Source organism: Salvelinus namaycush, chromosome 12 (assembly GCF_016432855.1).
Source record: "Salvelinus namaycush isolate Seneca chromosome 12, SaNama_1.0, whole genome shotgun sequence".
Classification (NCBI taxonomy): domain Eukaryota; kingdom Metazoa; phylum Chordata; class Actinopteri; order Salmoniformes; family Salmonidae; genus Salvelinus; species Salvelinus namaycush.
Window position 1 is genome coordinate 41,490,850 of NC_052318.1, and position 18,848 is coordinate 41,509,697.

Genomic DNA, 18,848 nt, shown 5'->3' on the forward strand with positions numbered 1-18,848 from the left:
ACCTGCAGAATCACTCCTTTATTGGGGGTGTCTTGCTAATTGCCTATAATTTCCACCTTTTGTCTATTCCATTTGCACAACAGCATGTGAAATTTATTGTCAATCAGTGTTGCGTCCTAAGTGGACAGTTTGATTTCACAGAAGTGTGATTGACTTGGAGTTACATTGTGTTGTTTAAGTGTTCCCTTTATTTTTTTGAGCAGTGTATATATATACTACCGTTCAAAAGTTTGGGGTCACTTATAAATGTCCTTCTTTTTGAAAGAAAAGCAAATTTTTTGTCCATTAAAATAACATAAAATTGATCAGAAATACAGTGTAGACGTTGTTAATGTTGTAAATTACTATTGTAGCTGGAAACGGCAGATTTTTTTTAATGGAATATCTACATAGGCGTACAGAGGCCCATTATCAGCAACCATCACTCCTGTGTTCCAATGGCACGTTGTGTTAGCTAATCCAAGTTTATCATTTTAAAAGGCTAATTGATCATTAGAAAACCCTTTTGCAATTATGTTAGAACAGCTGAAAACTGTTGTTTGATTAAAGAAGCAATAAAACGGGTCTTCTTTAGACTAGTTGAGTATCTGGAGCATCATCATTTGTAGGTTTGATTACAGGCTCATAATGGCCTGAACCAAAGTACTTTCTTCTGAAACTCGTCAGTCTATTCTTGTTCTGAGAAATTAAGGCTATTCCATGCAAGAAATTGCCAAGAAACTGAAGATCTCGTACAACGTTGTGTACTACTCCCTTCACAGAACAGCGCAAACTGGCTCGAACAAGAATAGAAAGAGTGGGAGGCCCCGGTGCACAACTGAGCAAGAGGACAAGTACATTAGAGTGTCTAGTCTGAGAAACAGACGCCTCACAAGTCCTCAACTGGCAGCTTCATTAAATAGTCCCCGCAAAACACCAGTCTCAACGTCAACAGTGAAGAGGTGACTCCGGGATGCTAAGTCAAGGGGTCTGAATACTTTACAAGTGCACTGTAATCCGTGGTCTGTGGGATACTTGCAGCTGTCATATTGCTTGACCTGTTTTGATGGGATTTGTCTTGCCACTGTGCCGTACAATACTCTGTGACAGCATTAAACATAGTTCAATAAGTCTGTGTTTACAACAGAGGTATGTCTGTTTCCTGGATATTACCCCTTTCATCCTTCTGATTTAGAAATTAAGACGTTACTTAATGGATTCCCCCGGGGGAAGCCTGAAGCCAAGTCTATTAAATGCTCGTCTCTCATGTCAGTTCTCTGCTCTCATGCAAAAAAGGAGGCCACATACATAACAATATGAATAATGCTAATAGCCCAACAGTCAAAACATGAATTTTCTGATTATATCTTAGGGTTGAGGAGGACTGTATTTGTTTTGGTGGTGGAGAGGGCTAATTGTATTTAAAGTATCGGTGAGGCTATCCACAAACTGTCTTTTCTTAATGAAAGCAATCTGCTGCACATTAAGAATGGCAGTGTGGAGATGCATATACAGTATATCAAATATGTTTAATCAGTCAGTTATTTTTCAGTGTTCATTTAGGAAGCTTAATGTCTTTATTTACTAATAAGTAATCATAGACATAAGAAATCATTGAGAAGCGAGAGGGGGAGACCAACGCAAAGACAGTACATTGGTAACAAGAGGAGGAATGGAGTCAGAATGTAGAAAGAGAGAATGAGGCAGGCTGTATATCTTTGGTATGCATGGCAACGACAACCTTTTATAATGGTTTCTTCACCTCTCTGTCCCTTTCATCTCTCGCTCTCTTCTCTCTCTTTCTCTCACACACGTCTGAGTCATATGAACCCTAATGGAAAACCTTATTGGAAACGAATGCAGTAATTACAGTGTAACTGAGGGCTCATCTCTAAGGGGAAAAGTGTGCAGGAGGACTTTCAATCAATATGCTGCTTTAGATCATACACATTCCTGCATAGCTACATAGCTTGTGTTTGTGTTTGCGTGTGCGTGTACGAGAGAAGTGTGTGTGTGAAATGATAATTCCAAATTTTGGGTTCCTGTTTTTATTAAAACACTGTCGATACAATATACGCAGCAGTCTGCTTTCCATTCCAACTTTAACGCCACTTTGGCACCACCTGGGGGAACGTTCAAAATCTATTTTCTCTGCCAGCAGGCTCTATGAGAACGAACCAATAGCAGGAGAGAAAATCAATGCGTAGACATATCGCGACATTCCATTCAATCGCTCCATTTCCTCTTCCGAGAATTTTGAAGCACACCGACTATCTTCTGTTTGTAATTCAGTTAAAACGCTGGTAAGCTTCTTGGAGACATTACTGATACGTAACTAGCTTTTTGATCTGAAATTGGTTACGAATATTTATGAGCGAAACGCATGGATAAATACATGTATTAGGGTAGCTAAAGCAATTGCCACAACCGATAACGTTAGCTAGTTATCTTGCTAACTTCTGTTAACTAAGCTAATTCATCTATACGCTCGGCACAATTGTGGGCTATAGTTAGCTGTATTAAAAAAATTTGTGTTTTGATAATGACAAGTCATACAACTTGCCCAACTTGTTGGAGTTATAGGCCTATCAAAAAGCTTACATTTTATTATTGCTATAAGCATGTGCCCATTGATGATGAAGTGTAACAATCCTATGGTACTTTCAAGACAACAGGGGTATCGAGAGAAAAAAAACGGTCAAATCATGACGTGATCTTCTTCTCGTAAAGTTGGAGGTCTAGAAACACCTGCCAGATCTTACAACGCATGGATATGTATGTATCAACGAACCACATATTATAGAAATATGTCAGTCGATGACACTGTCGATTGGGTGTTAGGCACCCATTGGTCTATGCATACAACGTCTGAGCAGGGGACGCGACTATGGAACGCCGTTTGGGTCTTTTGCGTGTCAAAAAATATACATGTCAAATCACACTGTGACGTGTCAAATCACACTATGTGACGTGTTAGGACCAGAATATGACTGCATGTCACATAATAATTTAACCTATTCATATTTTTTTTTATGTAGTTATTACATATTGATTACACTATCACTAGTATTTCATGTCACAATGATTAATCGATACGTAAGCTATGATGCTGGCAAAGTTGTCTCGCGCACCTACAGTGCTGGTCATTAAAAAAAAGCTAGCTAGCTCATGGACGCAAACAATGTTCTTCCCCAAAAACATAGAAAAACGACATCTGTTTACGTAGCTATAGTTAGCTAGCTAACTATATAGCTAGGTGTCATGATCTAAAATAACCCTAATTTATAGGACAGTTCTTATTTGTTTAATGGTGGTCAGACCCATCTAAGATAGCCACAATAAGGATTAGCCACGCTAGTGGACTTTGTGGGTAGTCTTCAAAATAAAAGTAAAATGTCCTTGACAGTGATGCAAATGAATACAAATAGTAGAATTATGCCATAATTGAATAGATCATGCTAAACGAGGTTGGAATGTTATATAAAATCAACAAAAGACAATTTGTTAATTTGACAAAAATATGTTGAAATCACACTGGATATATTATACTTTAGAATTGCATTGGGGGTATACTTATTTCACTGTACAGCCTTACCTATGGATTGTGGATCAATGACATTTGATCAATGATTTGTGATTACTTTTGTCGTTCATTAAGTCTTTCACGCGGTATCAGTCTACTCAGTGACACCCAGAGAACATTGCAGGACTCTGAAACAACTGTGAATTGAGCCACATTTATTGTCAACCTATGTGTATTGAACACTATTCCAGAGGAAAAACAATACTGCGTGGATGTTTTGGAGTCTGATAACTCTGAGGAGGACGTTGGGGAAAAAATATCTTGGGTATTGAGTAGACTGATACCCCATTTTATTGATCCCCAATACTTAGGTAAATCTGTACAGTGCAATATGAATGTCAATACACACAATAGGCTGACTGGGGAGGTGATTTCACACAGTCACGTGATAAGAGCTATAACGCTAAGATTTGCGTAAACTCTTCACAGTTGTGTTCTGTGGGTGTCACCAAGTAGACTGATACCCCATTTCATTGCTTCACATTCCAACCTTGTTTAACATTATCTATCTAAATATGGCATGATTCCACCAATTGTAACCTTCTGCATCACTTTCAAAGAGGTACTTTTATTTTGAAGGCGGTTTGCCTTCAAAGGTTGGAATGTGAAGCAATGAAATGGGGTATCAGTCTACTTGGTGACACACACAGAACACAACTGTGAAGAGTTTACGCAAATTTTAGCGTTATAGCTCTTATCACGTGCCTGTGTGAAATCACCTCCCCAGTCAGCCTATTGTGTGTATTGACATTCATATTGCACTGTACAGATTTACCTAAGTATTGGGGATCAATAAAATGGGGTATCAGTCTACTCAATACCCAAGATATTTTTTTCCCAACCGCAAATTCCTCTATTGTGCCTAATCCTTATTGTGGCTAGCTTCACAACACATAACTCGGTCCGGTCGAGCGTCACTAGCCAGATAAACCTAGATGGCTGCTAAGAACGTTAGCTATGGGCAACAGGGTTAAGTAGCGGGCTGGCTATTTATTTTCATGAACTGAAGTTCAATTTCAATAGGCGAAAAACAAGTGGCTACCTAGCTAATACCTACTCACAATGATTCCTAAATCATTGCTAAGAATAATGAAAATGACTGCCATTTTTACTGGTCATTGTTTTCAGGCTGGTTGTATTGGTGCTAGCTAGGTATCAAGCTAAAACTAGCTACTCCAGAAGTTGCGGTCGAACAAATAAAGCTTTATTACCAACGAGGTATTGTAAACACATTGTTCGTGGCCGGTGTTTGCTTGTTTGCATACTTTTTTGTACAGCTTTGACAATGCTACTGATAGCAGTGGTGGCGCTTGGCTTACACGTGCAAATTCAGAACACACATTATATAACAGAACTGTGCTATTTGACGTGTCAAATTAAAAGCTTATTTAACGCATCAAATAGTGTTATTTGACGTGCATCTTTTTTTGACAAGCAAAGACCCAAACGGCGTTCCATACGTGACCCACATGTTACGCCTCGCTCAAAATAACTAGGAAATTGGAAGTCTCCGACATCCGTGGTAACTCAAGAAAAACGAGTTTGACTGGGAAAAATCTTTTGAACTCAGTTCCATGACGGAAACTCTGGCATCTTTATAGAGCTCTGACTTTCTGCGCAGAAGATCACTGGCTCATGATTTAACCTAGTTTTATTTTTTCTCTAAGTTCACAGTCTTGAAAGCACCATTATAGCAGTCTGATGTCCGACGGCACAGTTTGACGTGGCACGCAACCATTGGTTGATGCAGGGAAGGTCTGACCAGGGTAATGCTAGCCTCGTATGAACCATCCTGATGTCGCAAGCTTACATTTTGTTTCGCTACACGGATACAGCGAAACAGAATGGAAGCTCACGAGATCAGGATGTTACGAACAAGGCTAGGGGAACGCGACCTATGAGATTTGTGCTTACTTTTGTCGTTCATTAAGTCTTTCACGTGTTCCCCAGATATGAGGCTGTGTCTGCTGTTTGTGGTCACTCTGTTGTCCTTGGCCCCGGCAGTTCGTGGTGGCGACAAAAAGAAGCTCCAAATTGGCATCAAGAAAAGAGTTGACAACTGCCCCATCAAGTCCCGTAAAGGGGATGTGCTGAACATGCACTACACTGTGAGTAATAAGGAGGATACGTCTCCTTTTAGACATTGAATGAAAAGCAATATATCTATTTACATTTAATGCTCATTCAATGAATGTCATCTCAATATAATGGAGATCCAGAAATTGACACATTTGAACAAATGACAGTGTGTTTAGACAATAACTGTGTTTGTTTGCAGGGAAAGCTGGAGGATGGAACAGAGTTTGACAGCAGCATTCCAAGGAACCAGCCCTTCACCTTTACTCTGGGAACCGGACAAGTCATCAAAGGCTGGGACCAGGGCCTGCTCGGGTTGGTGCCTGTTTTTATTTTAATTTTTTCTTTGCCCCTATGAACTTGTGTGCTCATGCATGTGACTGGATGACTTGTGAAGGTATTACATTTGCAGACAGTGTAAAAACTATAGAATGATGTGCTTTTGGATATAAGGTGTAACAACAAATTGACCTTTGACTCTTGCATGTGAAGTTCTTAATCCACCAATCCCACTTTCTCTCATTAGAATGTGTGAGGGAGAGAAGAGGAAACTGGTCATCCCCTCTGAGCTTGGTGAGGTTGCACACTGATACTTCACACTGTTCCAATGGTTACTTATATCTTTCCTATGCTCTACTGATGACTAAATCTAGCATGCATTATCCACGTAGATTATATAAACCCAATCAATTATAATGAAAGATAAAAAGCCCTATAAGCCTTGAGGTCCATTTTGCCAGCCACTGTTTTGACCTCCATTTATATTACTCCTTTTGTAGGATATGGAGACAGAGGAGCGCCTCCTAAGATCCCAGGTATTTCAGATATTTCTCTACATCTCCCACCGGCTTTCTCTACAAGTCAGTCTCTGAGGTAACCATGTCTTTATTGTGAAGCGCTTTCTACTCTTTGTTCTTAACTACCCCGTCTCTCCAACAGGTGGTGCCACTCTCATTTTTGAAGTTGAACTGCTCAGCATCGAGAGGAGGTCTGATTTATAGTGAACATTAACTTCAAGCAAAATAAGCGGCCTGTTAGTGCTGGTTTTAAGTCAGTGTGCTCTACCATCTATAAGCCATTGAAGACCCTGCATAATATACATACTATTCAACTATAACTAACATCATATGTAACTGTGGTACCCCCTGGTGAATCCAATGCCTTAAAAATGTCATCATTTTTAGTTCAGCATTCAAAGTTGCCCCTTACCTCATTCCTGTGTTATGTTTTCCTGAACGTTATGTCATGACCAGCTCTTGCTCTTTGACGTAAATGTATCATCATTCTCATTTTGGAGTAATTTACCAGCCTGAAAAGTGTAACTTGCAGGGTACGTGTCATGCTGAGAGAACAGGTCATATAACACACATGCTATATGGTAGCACAAGATAAGCGATGGTGCACTATTCAGTAGGTTTTTGGGCTCTATTGAAAGGATTATTTGTAACAGATTTCCAATGTCACTACATTGGTATACAAGACTTGACCAATGGTCTTGTTTCAGTTAAAGATTAAAGATTTGGATTTTTAAAGTGTGACTTTTTTTCCCCGGAAGATATTTAGCTACAGTACCTTTACATTTAGCAGACTCTCTTCTCCAGAGCGACTTACAGGAGCAATTAGGGTTAAGTGCCTTTTACATCGACAGATTTTTCACTTAGTCGGCTCGTGGATGAAACAACGGCTTTTCGGTTACTGGCCCAACGCTCTTAACCGCTCGGCTACCTGCCCCCCCCCCCCCCCCCCCCACAGTAACATCTGAAGTGCACACAAAAGTCTGAGTAGGTAAAACATTGAATTTTAATAAAAATGTAACAAATTGGCCAACAGCTCCAGTAAGTATTGCTACATTACATGACTACAGTCTTGCAATCACATCTTGAACACACACACCACAGATAATACAGTCCCTACTTCCAGCAGATACACTCAGTTTGTGGTTTGATTCAGTCTTCAAGGTGGTACACTGAATATGGTAGTTAAAAGTCTGCCCAACATAATATCACAATGGGGTCCAAAAGAATAAGGAATGATGTTTGTCAGGTATGGTTATGATAGGTCAATCAACCCTGTATACCATATGACTATCAAGGAACCTTCTCATATACAATGGAAACTAGAATATTCTACATGGCTACACTCCAGGGCCAACTGTCATACATCTCGAAAGACAACGCTTCAGCCACAATAGTCAATACAATCATCACTGTTGTCTTCGAAGGCGTTTCCAATCCCTTTTGCAGTGGTTAATGATATAGGTATATTTGGTTTGAGAAACAAATAAAAGGCTATACAAAGCAAAGGCCTTTCTACACTCTCAGATCAGGTCTGAGAGAAACAAACCCTCCCTGTCTCAGGCACCAGGCTGGAGGATATGGAGGGGGAAACAGTTGAACCATATGTTATGGTAGGGCCCAGAAGCATTTACTGTTGTGATAGTTCATGTAATGAATTTCAATGGAGCCTAACCATTATTTGTCAATGTTTTCCTGTGTTTTATAGAGTCAGTCATGCACTACTCTTTAAATGAAATAACAGTATTTGCGCCATGAAAACCTGTAGGCTACTGATGTCATTACAGGAACTAATGTGTGGCATGCTGGTGTTTGTATTTGAATACTGTCCACACTTGCTCATGTCAAACGTATAACACAAAGTATAATGATCACTCCAATTAGTCCAGTGTAAAATGTTAAAAAGTCCTTCATGCTACCTCTCAAAAAAATAATTTGACAGGTGAGAGTGCTCGGCTTGAAATCATTACACAGACTTAACTACCGTATCCCACATAAACCATTCTCGGTAACACTTTGCTTGATCTATAAATCTCGTAGTTAAAATTGCATCGTAAAAATGACATGGCTCGAGCTAATACCAACTAGTGACAGTTTACTATTTCAAGCTGTCATTATACATATAGTAATGTAAGTTAACTAATCAACAAGTTAGATTTGTTAGACTGTATAATGTTGCCTCTTGTTATGATTCACTATAAGCTATCATTAGGTTTGTGTACTTGTCATGCTCTGCTTGTGACTTGTATAGCTCAAGTTAAACGTTAGCATGTTCTTCCTCCGTGTCAACAAATCAGTTTATCAATGCTATACTTTATTATGTTATAACACTCATCACTTACTACTGTTTATGTATAACATGATTATATATCGACAAGAAGTTGTTTAAACAAAGAAAGAGACAGTAAGTGATTGGTCGATCCTCTTCCCTCTATCAACCCTGCCGACTCCGAGGGATTCTAGGTGCTGAGGGATTCTAGCTGGGTGTCCCTGTGTAGAACTGAGTTGTAATAGGTTGGGGTCATTCTGAGGCTACGGGGGAGATTTTTCATTCTTTTTGGGCGGAGTGCTGAGTTTCTGCAGACCTTTAACCTTCTCTAGGAGAGCCGTGACAAAGGCCTGCAGTAAATGAACAATGGAACATTTTGTGAGACACTGAACAATTGTTATTATGCATGTTACTGTATTGCACACGTTACTGTATTACATCGTTTTTCTAGAAACTTGGTCATAACAATGTATGGGAAGTTGATTTCAGACAGTTATTGCTTTGTTTCAGTGGATCAGTTGACCCAATGCTGGGCTTAAACAAAAGCTTAACAGTAGCAGAGAATAATCTGATAGAATTTCAAACTTACATCTGTAGGTTTGTAACAGTCAACCAGCAAAACCTGCAAAACAATAGGAAGTGAAAGAGGAAATGAACCTCATTCAAGGCCAGATCCTAACTTCAGATCCACATGGGTAACTTCTGTGTAAATCATGTAACGATATCAATGGGAGAATTGCGATCAGACTCAAGTTCGGATTCAATCCCTCAATACAAAAGGACAATAACAGATGTGTAGTCAACAATGATTAAGGTTTAATGGTCACCTTGACCCTGGAGGCCCGGTCTCCATCAGTGGGCATATCCAACAGCTCATCCACGTCAATCTCCAACTCTGGAATCTCCTCCTCCTGCGAGAGGCAAAGGGAGAGAGTGATGGTGATAGACAGAAAAGCAGAGAAAATTGAGAAAACAACAGAGAGGGAGGGGACAGGAGGAAAAAACAGTGGTGAATAGATCAGACAGGCTTAGGATCAAACTAAATATTTCTGCACCACAGTCTCACCCCCTGACCATCCTCCACAGGTCCCCAATGTCCCTGGCTTCCCCCCTCTGCTTAACACAACAGGATGTGCTGAATCCCCCTATGTGGTGTGTACTGAAAACAATGCAGTGACTTCCTGACCACTGCCTTGCTGTCTACTCAATTGAACATGACAGTAGGAGAAGCCATCACTATAGAAATACAATCTGGTTTCCAGTTCATTGTATTGATGTTTAACTAACTATAATCTACAGCCCAGGAGCCTATTCACGAGGTCAAGGAGTAGTTGCAAGATCCCATACTCTGGCACAAGCCTGAGGCCCAGAGTCTGTTGCCTAAATCAAAGGCTGATACATTACAATATCTCCCACCATATGCCACCCTCTGCTCCTGCCAGGGTCATGATTAGTCCAATTAGCTCTTTACTTGCCCAGATGGTCTCTTTGAGGACCATTTGACATAGGTAATGGTCAATTTCATTACAAGAGCATTAATGTGTCATGTGCAGGTGCTCCATGTTACTACTCAGTATATAATGTTGACCACTTTGTTCCCACTAACTTATCTGATGCATAGGTGCTACTGCGACCCTTTTATGTGAATAGTTCACATGTTAACCATGTCAAAACACCTATATCTCTCCAGTGGTCTGAGGGGTGTTGCCAAAAAAGCAGTTGTTTACAGGGGTCTTTAAATGAAACTGATTACGTCATACTTGCTAAGGTTGAATACATCACAAACATGTCACGCAGTATGTGCCTCCTGCATTTCCATGGAGCAGCAGAGGGTGTGGGGTGGGATATCTATCCATAGTCATGTATATTTCCTTTGTTAAAGACAACCAGGCATTACCATTATGTAACATTAAAGTGGTCATGTATCATAATCCTACAGTGTAGAGGCTGTACTGTAATAGCTTTGCAGCTGCGGTGGCCATAGTGCTCTGTGCCAAGGCCTACTTGTTAATGAATGATGCACACCTTTTATTGGAACAGCACATTCTGTCATCACTAATTGGGCAGATACCTAATTTCTTCAATTGTTTAGTACAGTATTTCAATGATGTGGCCACACCCTACATTTTGTCTGTAATTCCTACTCATATTTGTTATATTATTGTATTGCCCTAGATTTTAATATTACTGCAATTCTATAGCATACATAAACCCAAATCAAAGTAGAGATCATTGAATATTGTACAAAAAAAATCTGTCATGGGAAATAGTCTGTGGTACACAATGAATCATAGAATGTGTCATTGCTTACCTCACAGTCATATAAATCCGTTAACTGCTCAATTATCCACTCCTCCAAATTGAGTCGCTTCCTCAGCTCTTTTCTATCGTATTTCACGGTTACCCGCCCTTGCTTCTGGACGACTTCTGTGTCCTCGGTACCGGGAGGCGTTTGGAAATAAACCCGCGCTTGAGCGGTTGAGTCCTGGCTTGTTAATGTTGCCATAGTCCTCCTATGTCCGTCTAGATAAGAATGGTTCGATTTTAGATGGGGTTATTTGGTCTTTCTTATCAGCAGTTTAAATACCGGGTGACGCTATTGTTCTCTCTGACCGAATTTGCATTGTATTTCACCAATTACTGAACTACTCATTAAAATAACGTAGGCTAGAATATTCACGCAAATGCTTCACACTAATTTGCAATTATCGATGACAAAAGATTACTGGCTGGTGAAAAATAAGTAAGCATTTTGAGGATACAGAGCATTCACCCTCCTTCAAATGTACAGTCCTATACCCGTGTAGGCAAGGTAGTTGTACAGTCCAAATCCGGTATTAGGCCTTGTCACTTGGTACATTCTAACACGCCGTTACATACCAAGTTAAATACTTTGTGCATTTCATTGTACAGTGTATCCTACAAAATTCGTATAGATAAAACACATGTTAATAACTGTTATATAATTCATTGTTGCAGACTCCCATACCCCATATTTCTATTTTGGACTATCCCAAGTACCAAATGTCAATGACTATGCACCTTTACCCCACCTTTTTATGGATAATCCACACAATACGAATGACATATAGGCCTGTAATTGAACAGTGGTTTGTAATTCCCTCCTGAAATTAAGACATAATAATCGCAACATTCAGACTGGATTTAAAGGGCTATAGCCGACAAATCCAAATGTAATGCATTGGATATACCTTGATACTTGCATATAAACACAAACTACAGGATAATTAACACAATTCCAGTGTCAAATCTATAAAGAAGACAATACATTATAAATGAGAATGCTAACTGTGGAAAAAGCAGATTTACCACCAGAGGGCAGACGGCAACCATTAATCCTATCTTCCTGGGAAGCAAAACCTCATCTGCATAGGCTTTGGTCAACTGTGTAGTGTTGGATAAGATTAAAACACTTATTTGGAAATGTGGTTCCAAGCCATGTCCTCTGTCATCATGCCATATCACTATAACATGGTCGAAAGGTTACTGAGATACAGTTTGGCCCAGGCACACCTGCTGTGTTGAGCCTTAAGATTTCATCTCTTCTCTCCAGCCAGGCTCATGCTTGACAGTGGAGCCTACAGACAGTATCCTAGCTGAGAATGTGCCTGAGCAGAACCTGTAAATTCCATCTGTTTATTGCAGTCTGGGGGGGTGTTCAGAGTTTGAGTGTGCCTAATCCCTTCATCCCTCCTCTTAATGCAGCGTGTCATTGGCTCAGTGGCCTTTTGTATCAGTGATCCCAGAGCTGCATGGTTCTCTAGGGCTGGGTCCCCCCCACCCCCCACGTGCACCCAGTGCATTTTGGGAAACCCTCCTCTAGGGCACAGCTTCCTCCTCCCTACCCATTTAATGTGAATAATCTTTGTAAAGTGAAGATTGCACTGTCCTACAAAAAGCCTATACAAAATACATGAGGTGTTCACAGGAGTGGCTCAGTTGTTTAAAAGTTAATCAGCAAAATGTAGCAAAGTGTAAAAATTAAAAATTAACTTCTTTGGCTCTATTAACTCTTCCTTAAGTGGGTGGATGGGGATTGAGAGTAAATCTACCAGGCTTTTAGCTTTTCTCTTTTCTCTCAAGTCCCAAAAAGCCAGACAAACATTTACTCTCTAAGCAGAATATACATTTCGTTCCCAACAATCTGACAAGCGTAAGGAGCTGTGGTGCCTTACTGTTCAAGGGCTGCTACTGCGACACTACATTACCTAAGTATGTGGACACCTGCTCATCAAACATCTCATTCCAAAATCATGGCCATTAATATGGAGTTGGTCCCCCCTTTGCTGCTACAACCGCCTTCACTCTTATGGGAAAGGCTTTCCACTAGATGTTGCAATCTTGCTATGGGGACTTGCTTCCATTCAGCCACAAGAGCATTAGTGAGGTTGGCCTCGCAGTTGGTGTTACAATTCATCACAAAAGTGTTTGTTGGGGTTGAGGTCAGGGCTTTAAGCAGGCCAGTCAAGTTTTTCCACACCGATCTTGACAAACCATTTCTGTATGGAGCTCGCTTTGTGCACGGGGGTATTGTCATGCTGAAACAGGAAAGAGCCTTCCCCAAACTGTTGCCACAAAGTTGGAAGTACAGAATCGTCTAGAATGTCATTGTATGCTGTAGCGTTAAGATTTCCCTTCACTGGAACTAAGGGGCCTAGCCCAAATGATGAAAAACATCCCCAGACCATTATTCCTCCTCCACCAAACTTTACAGTTGGCATTGTGTTTTGGGGCAGGTAGCGTTCTCCTGGCATCCGCCAAACCCAGATTAATCCGTCGGACTGCCAGATGGTGAAGCGTAATTCACCACTCCAGAGAATGTGTTTCCACTGCTCCAGAGTCCAATGACGGTGCCACGTTGAAAGTCACTGAGCTCTTCAGTAAGGCCATTCTACTGCCAATGTTTGTCTATGGCGATTGCATGGCTTTGTGCACAATTTTAATACACCTGTCAGCAACGGGTGTGGTTGAAATAGCCACATCCACAAATTTAAAGGGGTGTCCACATACTTTTGTATATATAGTGTATGATGATCATAAAGTATGTGGGAACTCTAGCAGGGCGTTTCCACTTGTTTTAGGCACCAGACGTTTGGGAGAACTAGACATTGATTCTCATCTTAGCTGAATGATGTGTGCTCTATGGCAACCAACTCACCAATATTCAAATGATTACTGAAATGGAAAACATTGGCTCAAGTGATGAAACATAGTATAGCTGTGTATCATGGTTAACCAAGTGGGATTACTTTAGCCATGTATTTGGGTTGGTTTTCTCTGTGTCTGATTCATCCTCACTCTTGGAGGTGGCACTATGATGATGACTAACAAGATTCACCATGTGACTCATTGTCCAAAACAACCAAGTTAGTTCTGATCAATTCTAATATATTTATATCTATACCCTCTGAAACTCTGCCATGTTCTCTCTGTGGGATGTTAGAGAGAATAAATCACACTTTTGCTCATATGGAAATTATAATGTATTTGTCATGGTTCTGAAGATCATTCAAAAGCTCTGCATCTACTTTTGAAAAAGAATAATCTGTGTTGATGAGGAACAGACAGATATTACTGTATATTACTGTACTCTTGATTTTGATATTACTGTATTACTGTATATTACTGTACTCTTGATTTAGATATTACTGTATTACTGTATATTACCGTACTCTTGATTTTGATATGACAGTATATTACTGTACTCTTGATTTTGATATTACTGTATTACTGTATATTACTGTACTCTTGATTTTGATATTACTGTATTACTGTATATTACTGTAATCTTGATTTTGATATTACTGTATTACTGTATATTACTCTACTCTTGATTTTGATATTACTGTATATGTAGCAGGTACATGCTATTTTTACTAAACAAAACAGACTCATGTCCCCACTGCAATATCCATGTTCCAATTACATAAGTAATTATAAGAAATTGTTTTCATTCGTGACACTGAACAAAATTATCATGTCAGTGTAGCAAAACGTGTGCCCTTCGTGTTATAGATGACTAACACCTACAGTTTAGATATATGGAACATGACAAGCGTAGTTGTACAGAATGGAATCAATTTCCAATAACCACTACGTGCAAGTGATCCGCTGACCCTTGAGTCGCACATGAATTGCTGCCGTGGCAACTGTGATGGATGACAGTGAATTTACAGTGGATGTGGTTGTCACTGCGGTGCAGGTGAAAATACAGCTGGCAATAACAGAGCTTAGCTCAGGTCACCGTATCATAATGTTTTCATCATATTTAGCTCCGTCTGTTAGCTTCTGTTAATTTGTTGGGTATTTTATTAGGATCCCCATTAGCTGTTGCAAAAGCAGCAGCTACTCTTCCTGGGATCCACACAAAACATGAAACATAATATAGAATGACATAATACAGAACATCAACAGACAAGAACAGCTCAAGGACAGAACTACATACATTTTTTTTAAAGGCACATGTAGCCTACATATTAATGCATACACACAAACTATCTAGGTCAAATAGGGGAGAGGCGTTGTGCCGTGAGGTGTTGCTTTATCTGTTTTTTGAAACCAGGTTTGCTGTTTATTTGAGCAATATGAGATGGAAGTAAGTTCCATGCAATACGGGCTACATATAAAACTGTGCGCTTTCTTGAATTTGTTCTGGATTTGGGGACTGTGAAAAGACCCCTGGTGGCATGTCTGGTGGGATAAGTGTGTGTGTGTCAGAGCTGTGTCCCGGTTAACTTTGCAAACAATTTGGGATTTTCAACACATTAATGTTTCCTATAAAAAGAAGAAGTGATGCAGTCAGTCTCTCCTCAACTCTTAGCCAAGAGAGACTGGGCATGCATAGTATTTATATCAGCCCACTGATTACAATGAAGAGCAAGACGTGCCGCTCTGTTCTGGGCCAGCTGCAGCTTAACTAGGTCTTTCCTTGCAACACTGGACCACACGACTGGACAATAATCAAGATTAGACTAAACTAGAGCCTGCAGAACTTGCTTTTTGGAGTGTGGTGTCAAAAAAGCAGAGCATCTCTTTATTACGGCTAGACCTCTCCCCATCTTTACAACCATTGAATCCATATACTTTGACCATGACTGTTTACAATCTAAGGTAACGCCAAGTAATTTAGTCTCCTCAACTTGTTCAACAGCCACGCCATTCATTACCAGATTCAGCTGAGGTCTAGAATTTAAGGAATGATTTGTACCAAATAAAATGCTCTTAGTTTTAGAGAACAAAACTCTTTGTTAAGGGTTTCAGTGACTTCATTAGCTGTGGTTGCTGATGCATATATGGTTGAATCATCAGCATATATGGACAACGTAACCGAAGGAGCTCAACAAAGCATAAACATACTGTACATTAAACAGTACAACTAAAAGCAGATTTTGGTAGCTAATCCTTACAGAATCCACTCAAACTACAGGTAAAAACCAGGAAGTTTCATTTGAGGCAGAATCCTTTTCTCAGGGTAAAATACTTGTTGCTGGTGTTGATGAGGGAACTTTTCCAGACTTCTTTCAAAGGCTAAAAGAAACAGTGTTGCATAACAATACTAATCCTAAACACAAATGCTGGGAGACATGAATCCACTTGGGTGGTGAGGATCTATGTGGATTGGATACGCCAGCGTTGGGGATGGGTACACTGCACGCTCAGAGAGGGAGGGAGGGAGGGAGGATGGGGGATCTCCCATGCAAAGGCAGCCATGAGAAGGCTCACTTGACAGTCCAAAGGCGCTTAGCCATCACTGAGAAAAAGCTGCTTTTCCTATGGGTGAAGCCGCACATTAATATGCAGAGAATTTCTAACTAGCAGCCATACGTCTGAGTTCAAGCTCTTGTCCAGCTCTCGTAGTTGATGTGCCAGAGCTCTCCATCACCGCAGCAATATGAATATATGTTTGAGTCTGGGACTGACACACACACACACAGTTTCCACACAAAAATAGATGAAAAGACCAGAAAAGATCCAGATAGACAAGAGATGCAATACTCCCACTGAACTGGTGGTTGTGGCAGTATTGTCAGTTGGCCACAAACAGGCAAATAACGGTGCAGTACAACAGTGGTGTGCAGAGCGACATCCCAGAATGTACAACTAGTCGGTTCGTTGTCATGGATGGGCTATTGCAGAAGACGACCACACCAGGTTCCACTCCTATCAGATAAAAACAAGAAGAAGCGGCTCCAGTGGGCACGCGATCACCAACACTGGACTACTGAGGTGTGGAAAAACATTGCCTGGTCCGACAAATCCCAGTTCCTGTTGCGTCATGCTGATGGCAGAGTCACGATTTAGTGTAAGCAGCATGAGTCCATGGACCCATCCTGCCTAGTGTCAATGGTAGAGGCTGGTGGCAGTGGTGTACTGGTGTGGGGAATGTTTTCCTGGCACACATTAGGTCTCTTGATACCAATTGAGCAACATTTCTATGCCCAGAAGAATTCAGGCTGTTCTGGAAGCAAGTCCTGTACCTCAGTCACTATTAGAGTAGTTACAGTATCTCCACTAATATCATCTACAATTATTTTGCTACTATTCCCCTATCACCCTGGCCCAGTCGTATCTCTTTATAGTCATGTTTTGACAAGTCTCTGCTGCAGTGTTCTGAAGTAATTGAATTAATAGGGGTATTTACGGCCCTGGGAGGCTTCAATTCTCTGTTTTAATTTCTTTCTGCAATTCAGACATTGCTCTCTTCTTCCTTTCCCTTTCCCTCCCTTTCTCTCTCTAATGACTGTTTTGCACTGCTGTGCACTTCTGCTGTCTTTGGAGGAATAAGTCTGGGTTGGAAACCATCTGTCAGACATTCTGGTAACACCGGATCTTAGAAAGCAATATCATGTCTCTCCCCATTCATGCATGCATTTTCTTTTCATTAAAACGTAGTTTCTGCTTTTTTGGACCTTTTTATATCTCATCTAGAGTCAGCACTAAATACCTTTTTTTTTGTATTCATTTAGCTAACCCTCCGTAAATGTGTTTTATTGTGTCCAATTAGCAGGACTGAGATAAATGTTAGTAATAAATATTCATGAATATTGGAGTTGCATAACACACACTAACTCTCTCCTCACTCACTCTTTGTTGGGAAGTATATGCACCCAGGGCCCGATTCAGACTTAAGATAAGTAGACTTAACATGGACTTAAGTCAATAAAACATCGACTTAGCGCAGATGTATCAGGGAAGATCCACATTATAGGCTATGTATCACTGCCTGGTACGGCAACTGCACCTCCCGCAACCGCAGGGCTCTCCAGAGGGTGGTGCGGTCTCCCCAACGCATCACCGGTGGCACACTGCCTGCCCTCCAGGACACCTACAGCACACAATGTCACAGGAAGGCCAGAAAGATAATTAAGGACATCAACCAACCGAGCCACGGCTTGTTCAGCCCGCTACCATCCAGAAGGCGAGGTCAGTACAGGTGCATCAAAGCTGGGACCGAGAGATTGAAAAACAGCTTCTATCTCAAGGCCATCAGACTGTTAAATAGCCAACAATAGCCGGCTACCACCCGGTTACTCAACTCTGCACCTTAGAGGCTGCTGCCCCAATATACATAGACATGGAATTACTGGTCACTTTAATAATGGAACACTAAATCAAATCAAATCAAAATGTATTGGACACAAACACATGGTTAACAGATGTTAATGCGAGTGTAGCGAAATGCTTGTGCTTCTAGTTCCGACAGTGCAGTAATATCTAACAAGTAATCTAACAATTCCACAACAACTACCTTATACACACAAATATAAAGGGATGGAATAAGAATATGTACATATAAATACTAGTCACTAATAATGACAATAATGTTTACATACTGCTTTACTAATTTCATATGTATATTCTATTGTATTTTAGTCAATGCCACTCCGACATTGCTCGTTCTAATATTTATATATTTCTTAATTACATTCTCTTACTTTCAGATTTGTGTCTATTGTTGTGAATTGTTAGATATTACTGCACTGTCGGAGCTAGAAACACAAGCATTTCGCTACACCCGCAATAACATCAGCTAAATATGTGTACGTGACCAATCAAATGTGATTTGATTTATAGCTCATTAGAAATGTAAAGGCAACGTACCTGCGTTCGCGGACACGTTAAACGC

General features: G+C 40.5%; 2 protein-coding genes across 3 annotated transcripts; one reads left to right on the top strand and one right to left on the bottom strand.

Annotated features, from left to right (window-relative positions):
- Window positions 1-2,170: 2,170 nt before the first annotated feature.
- LOC120057233 (peptidyl-prolyl cis-trans isomerase FKBP2-like) lies at window positions 2,171-7,171 on the top strand. Of its 2 annotated transcripts, none has more exons than XM_039005770.1 (6): window positions 2,171-2,282; window positions 5,513-5,670; window positions 5,841-5,953; window positions 6,165-6,211; window positions 6,418-6,453; window positions 6,578-7,171. In XM_039005770.1, the coding sequence occupies exons 2-6, from the start codon at window positions 5,515-5,517 to the stop codon at window positions 6,637-6,639; spliced, it is 414 nt and encodes a 137-aa protein (XP_038861698.1). In that variant the 5' UTR covers window positions 2,171-2,282; window positions 5,513-5,514; the 3' UTR covers window positions 6,640-7,171. The 2 variants fall into 2 exon arrangements, with proteins under 2 accessions (XP_038861698.1, XP_038861697.1); XM_039005769.1 differs by lacking the exon at window positions 2,171-2,282 and adding an exon at window positions 5,292-5,328.
- Window positions 7,172-7,416: 245 nt separating this feature from the next.
- On the bottom strand, window positions 7,417-11,497 carry ppp1r14ba (protein phosphatase 1, regulatory (inhibitor) subunit 14Ba). Its single transcript, XM_039005771.1, has 4 exons — window positions 11,013-11,497; window positions 9,529-9,612; window positions 9,291-9,323; window positions 7,417-9,051 (listed from the first exon to the last, which is right to left on the bottom strand). The coding sequence occupies exons 1-4, from the start codon at window positions 11,205-11,207 to the stop codon at window positions 8,965-8,967; spliced, it is 399 nt and encodes a 132-aa protein (XP_038861699.1). The 5' UTR covers window positions 11,208-11,497; the 3' UTR covers window positions 7,417-8,964.
- Window positions 11,498-18,848: the final 7,351 nt, after the last annotated feature.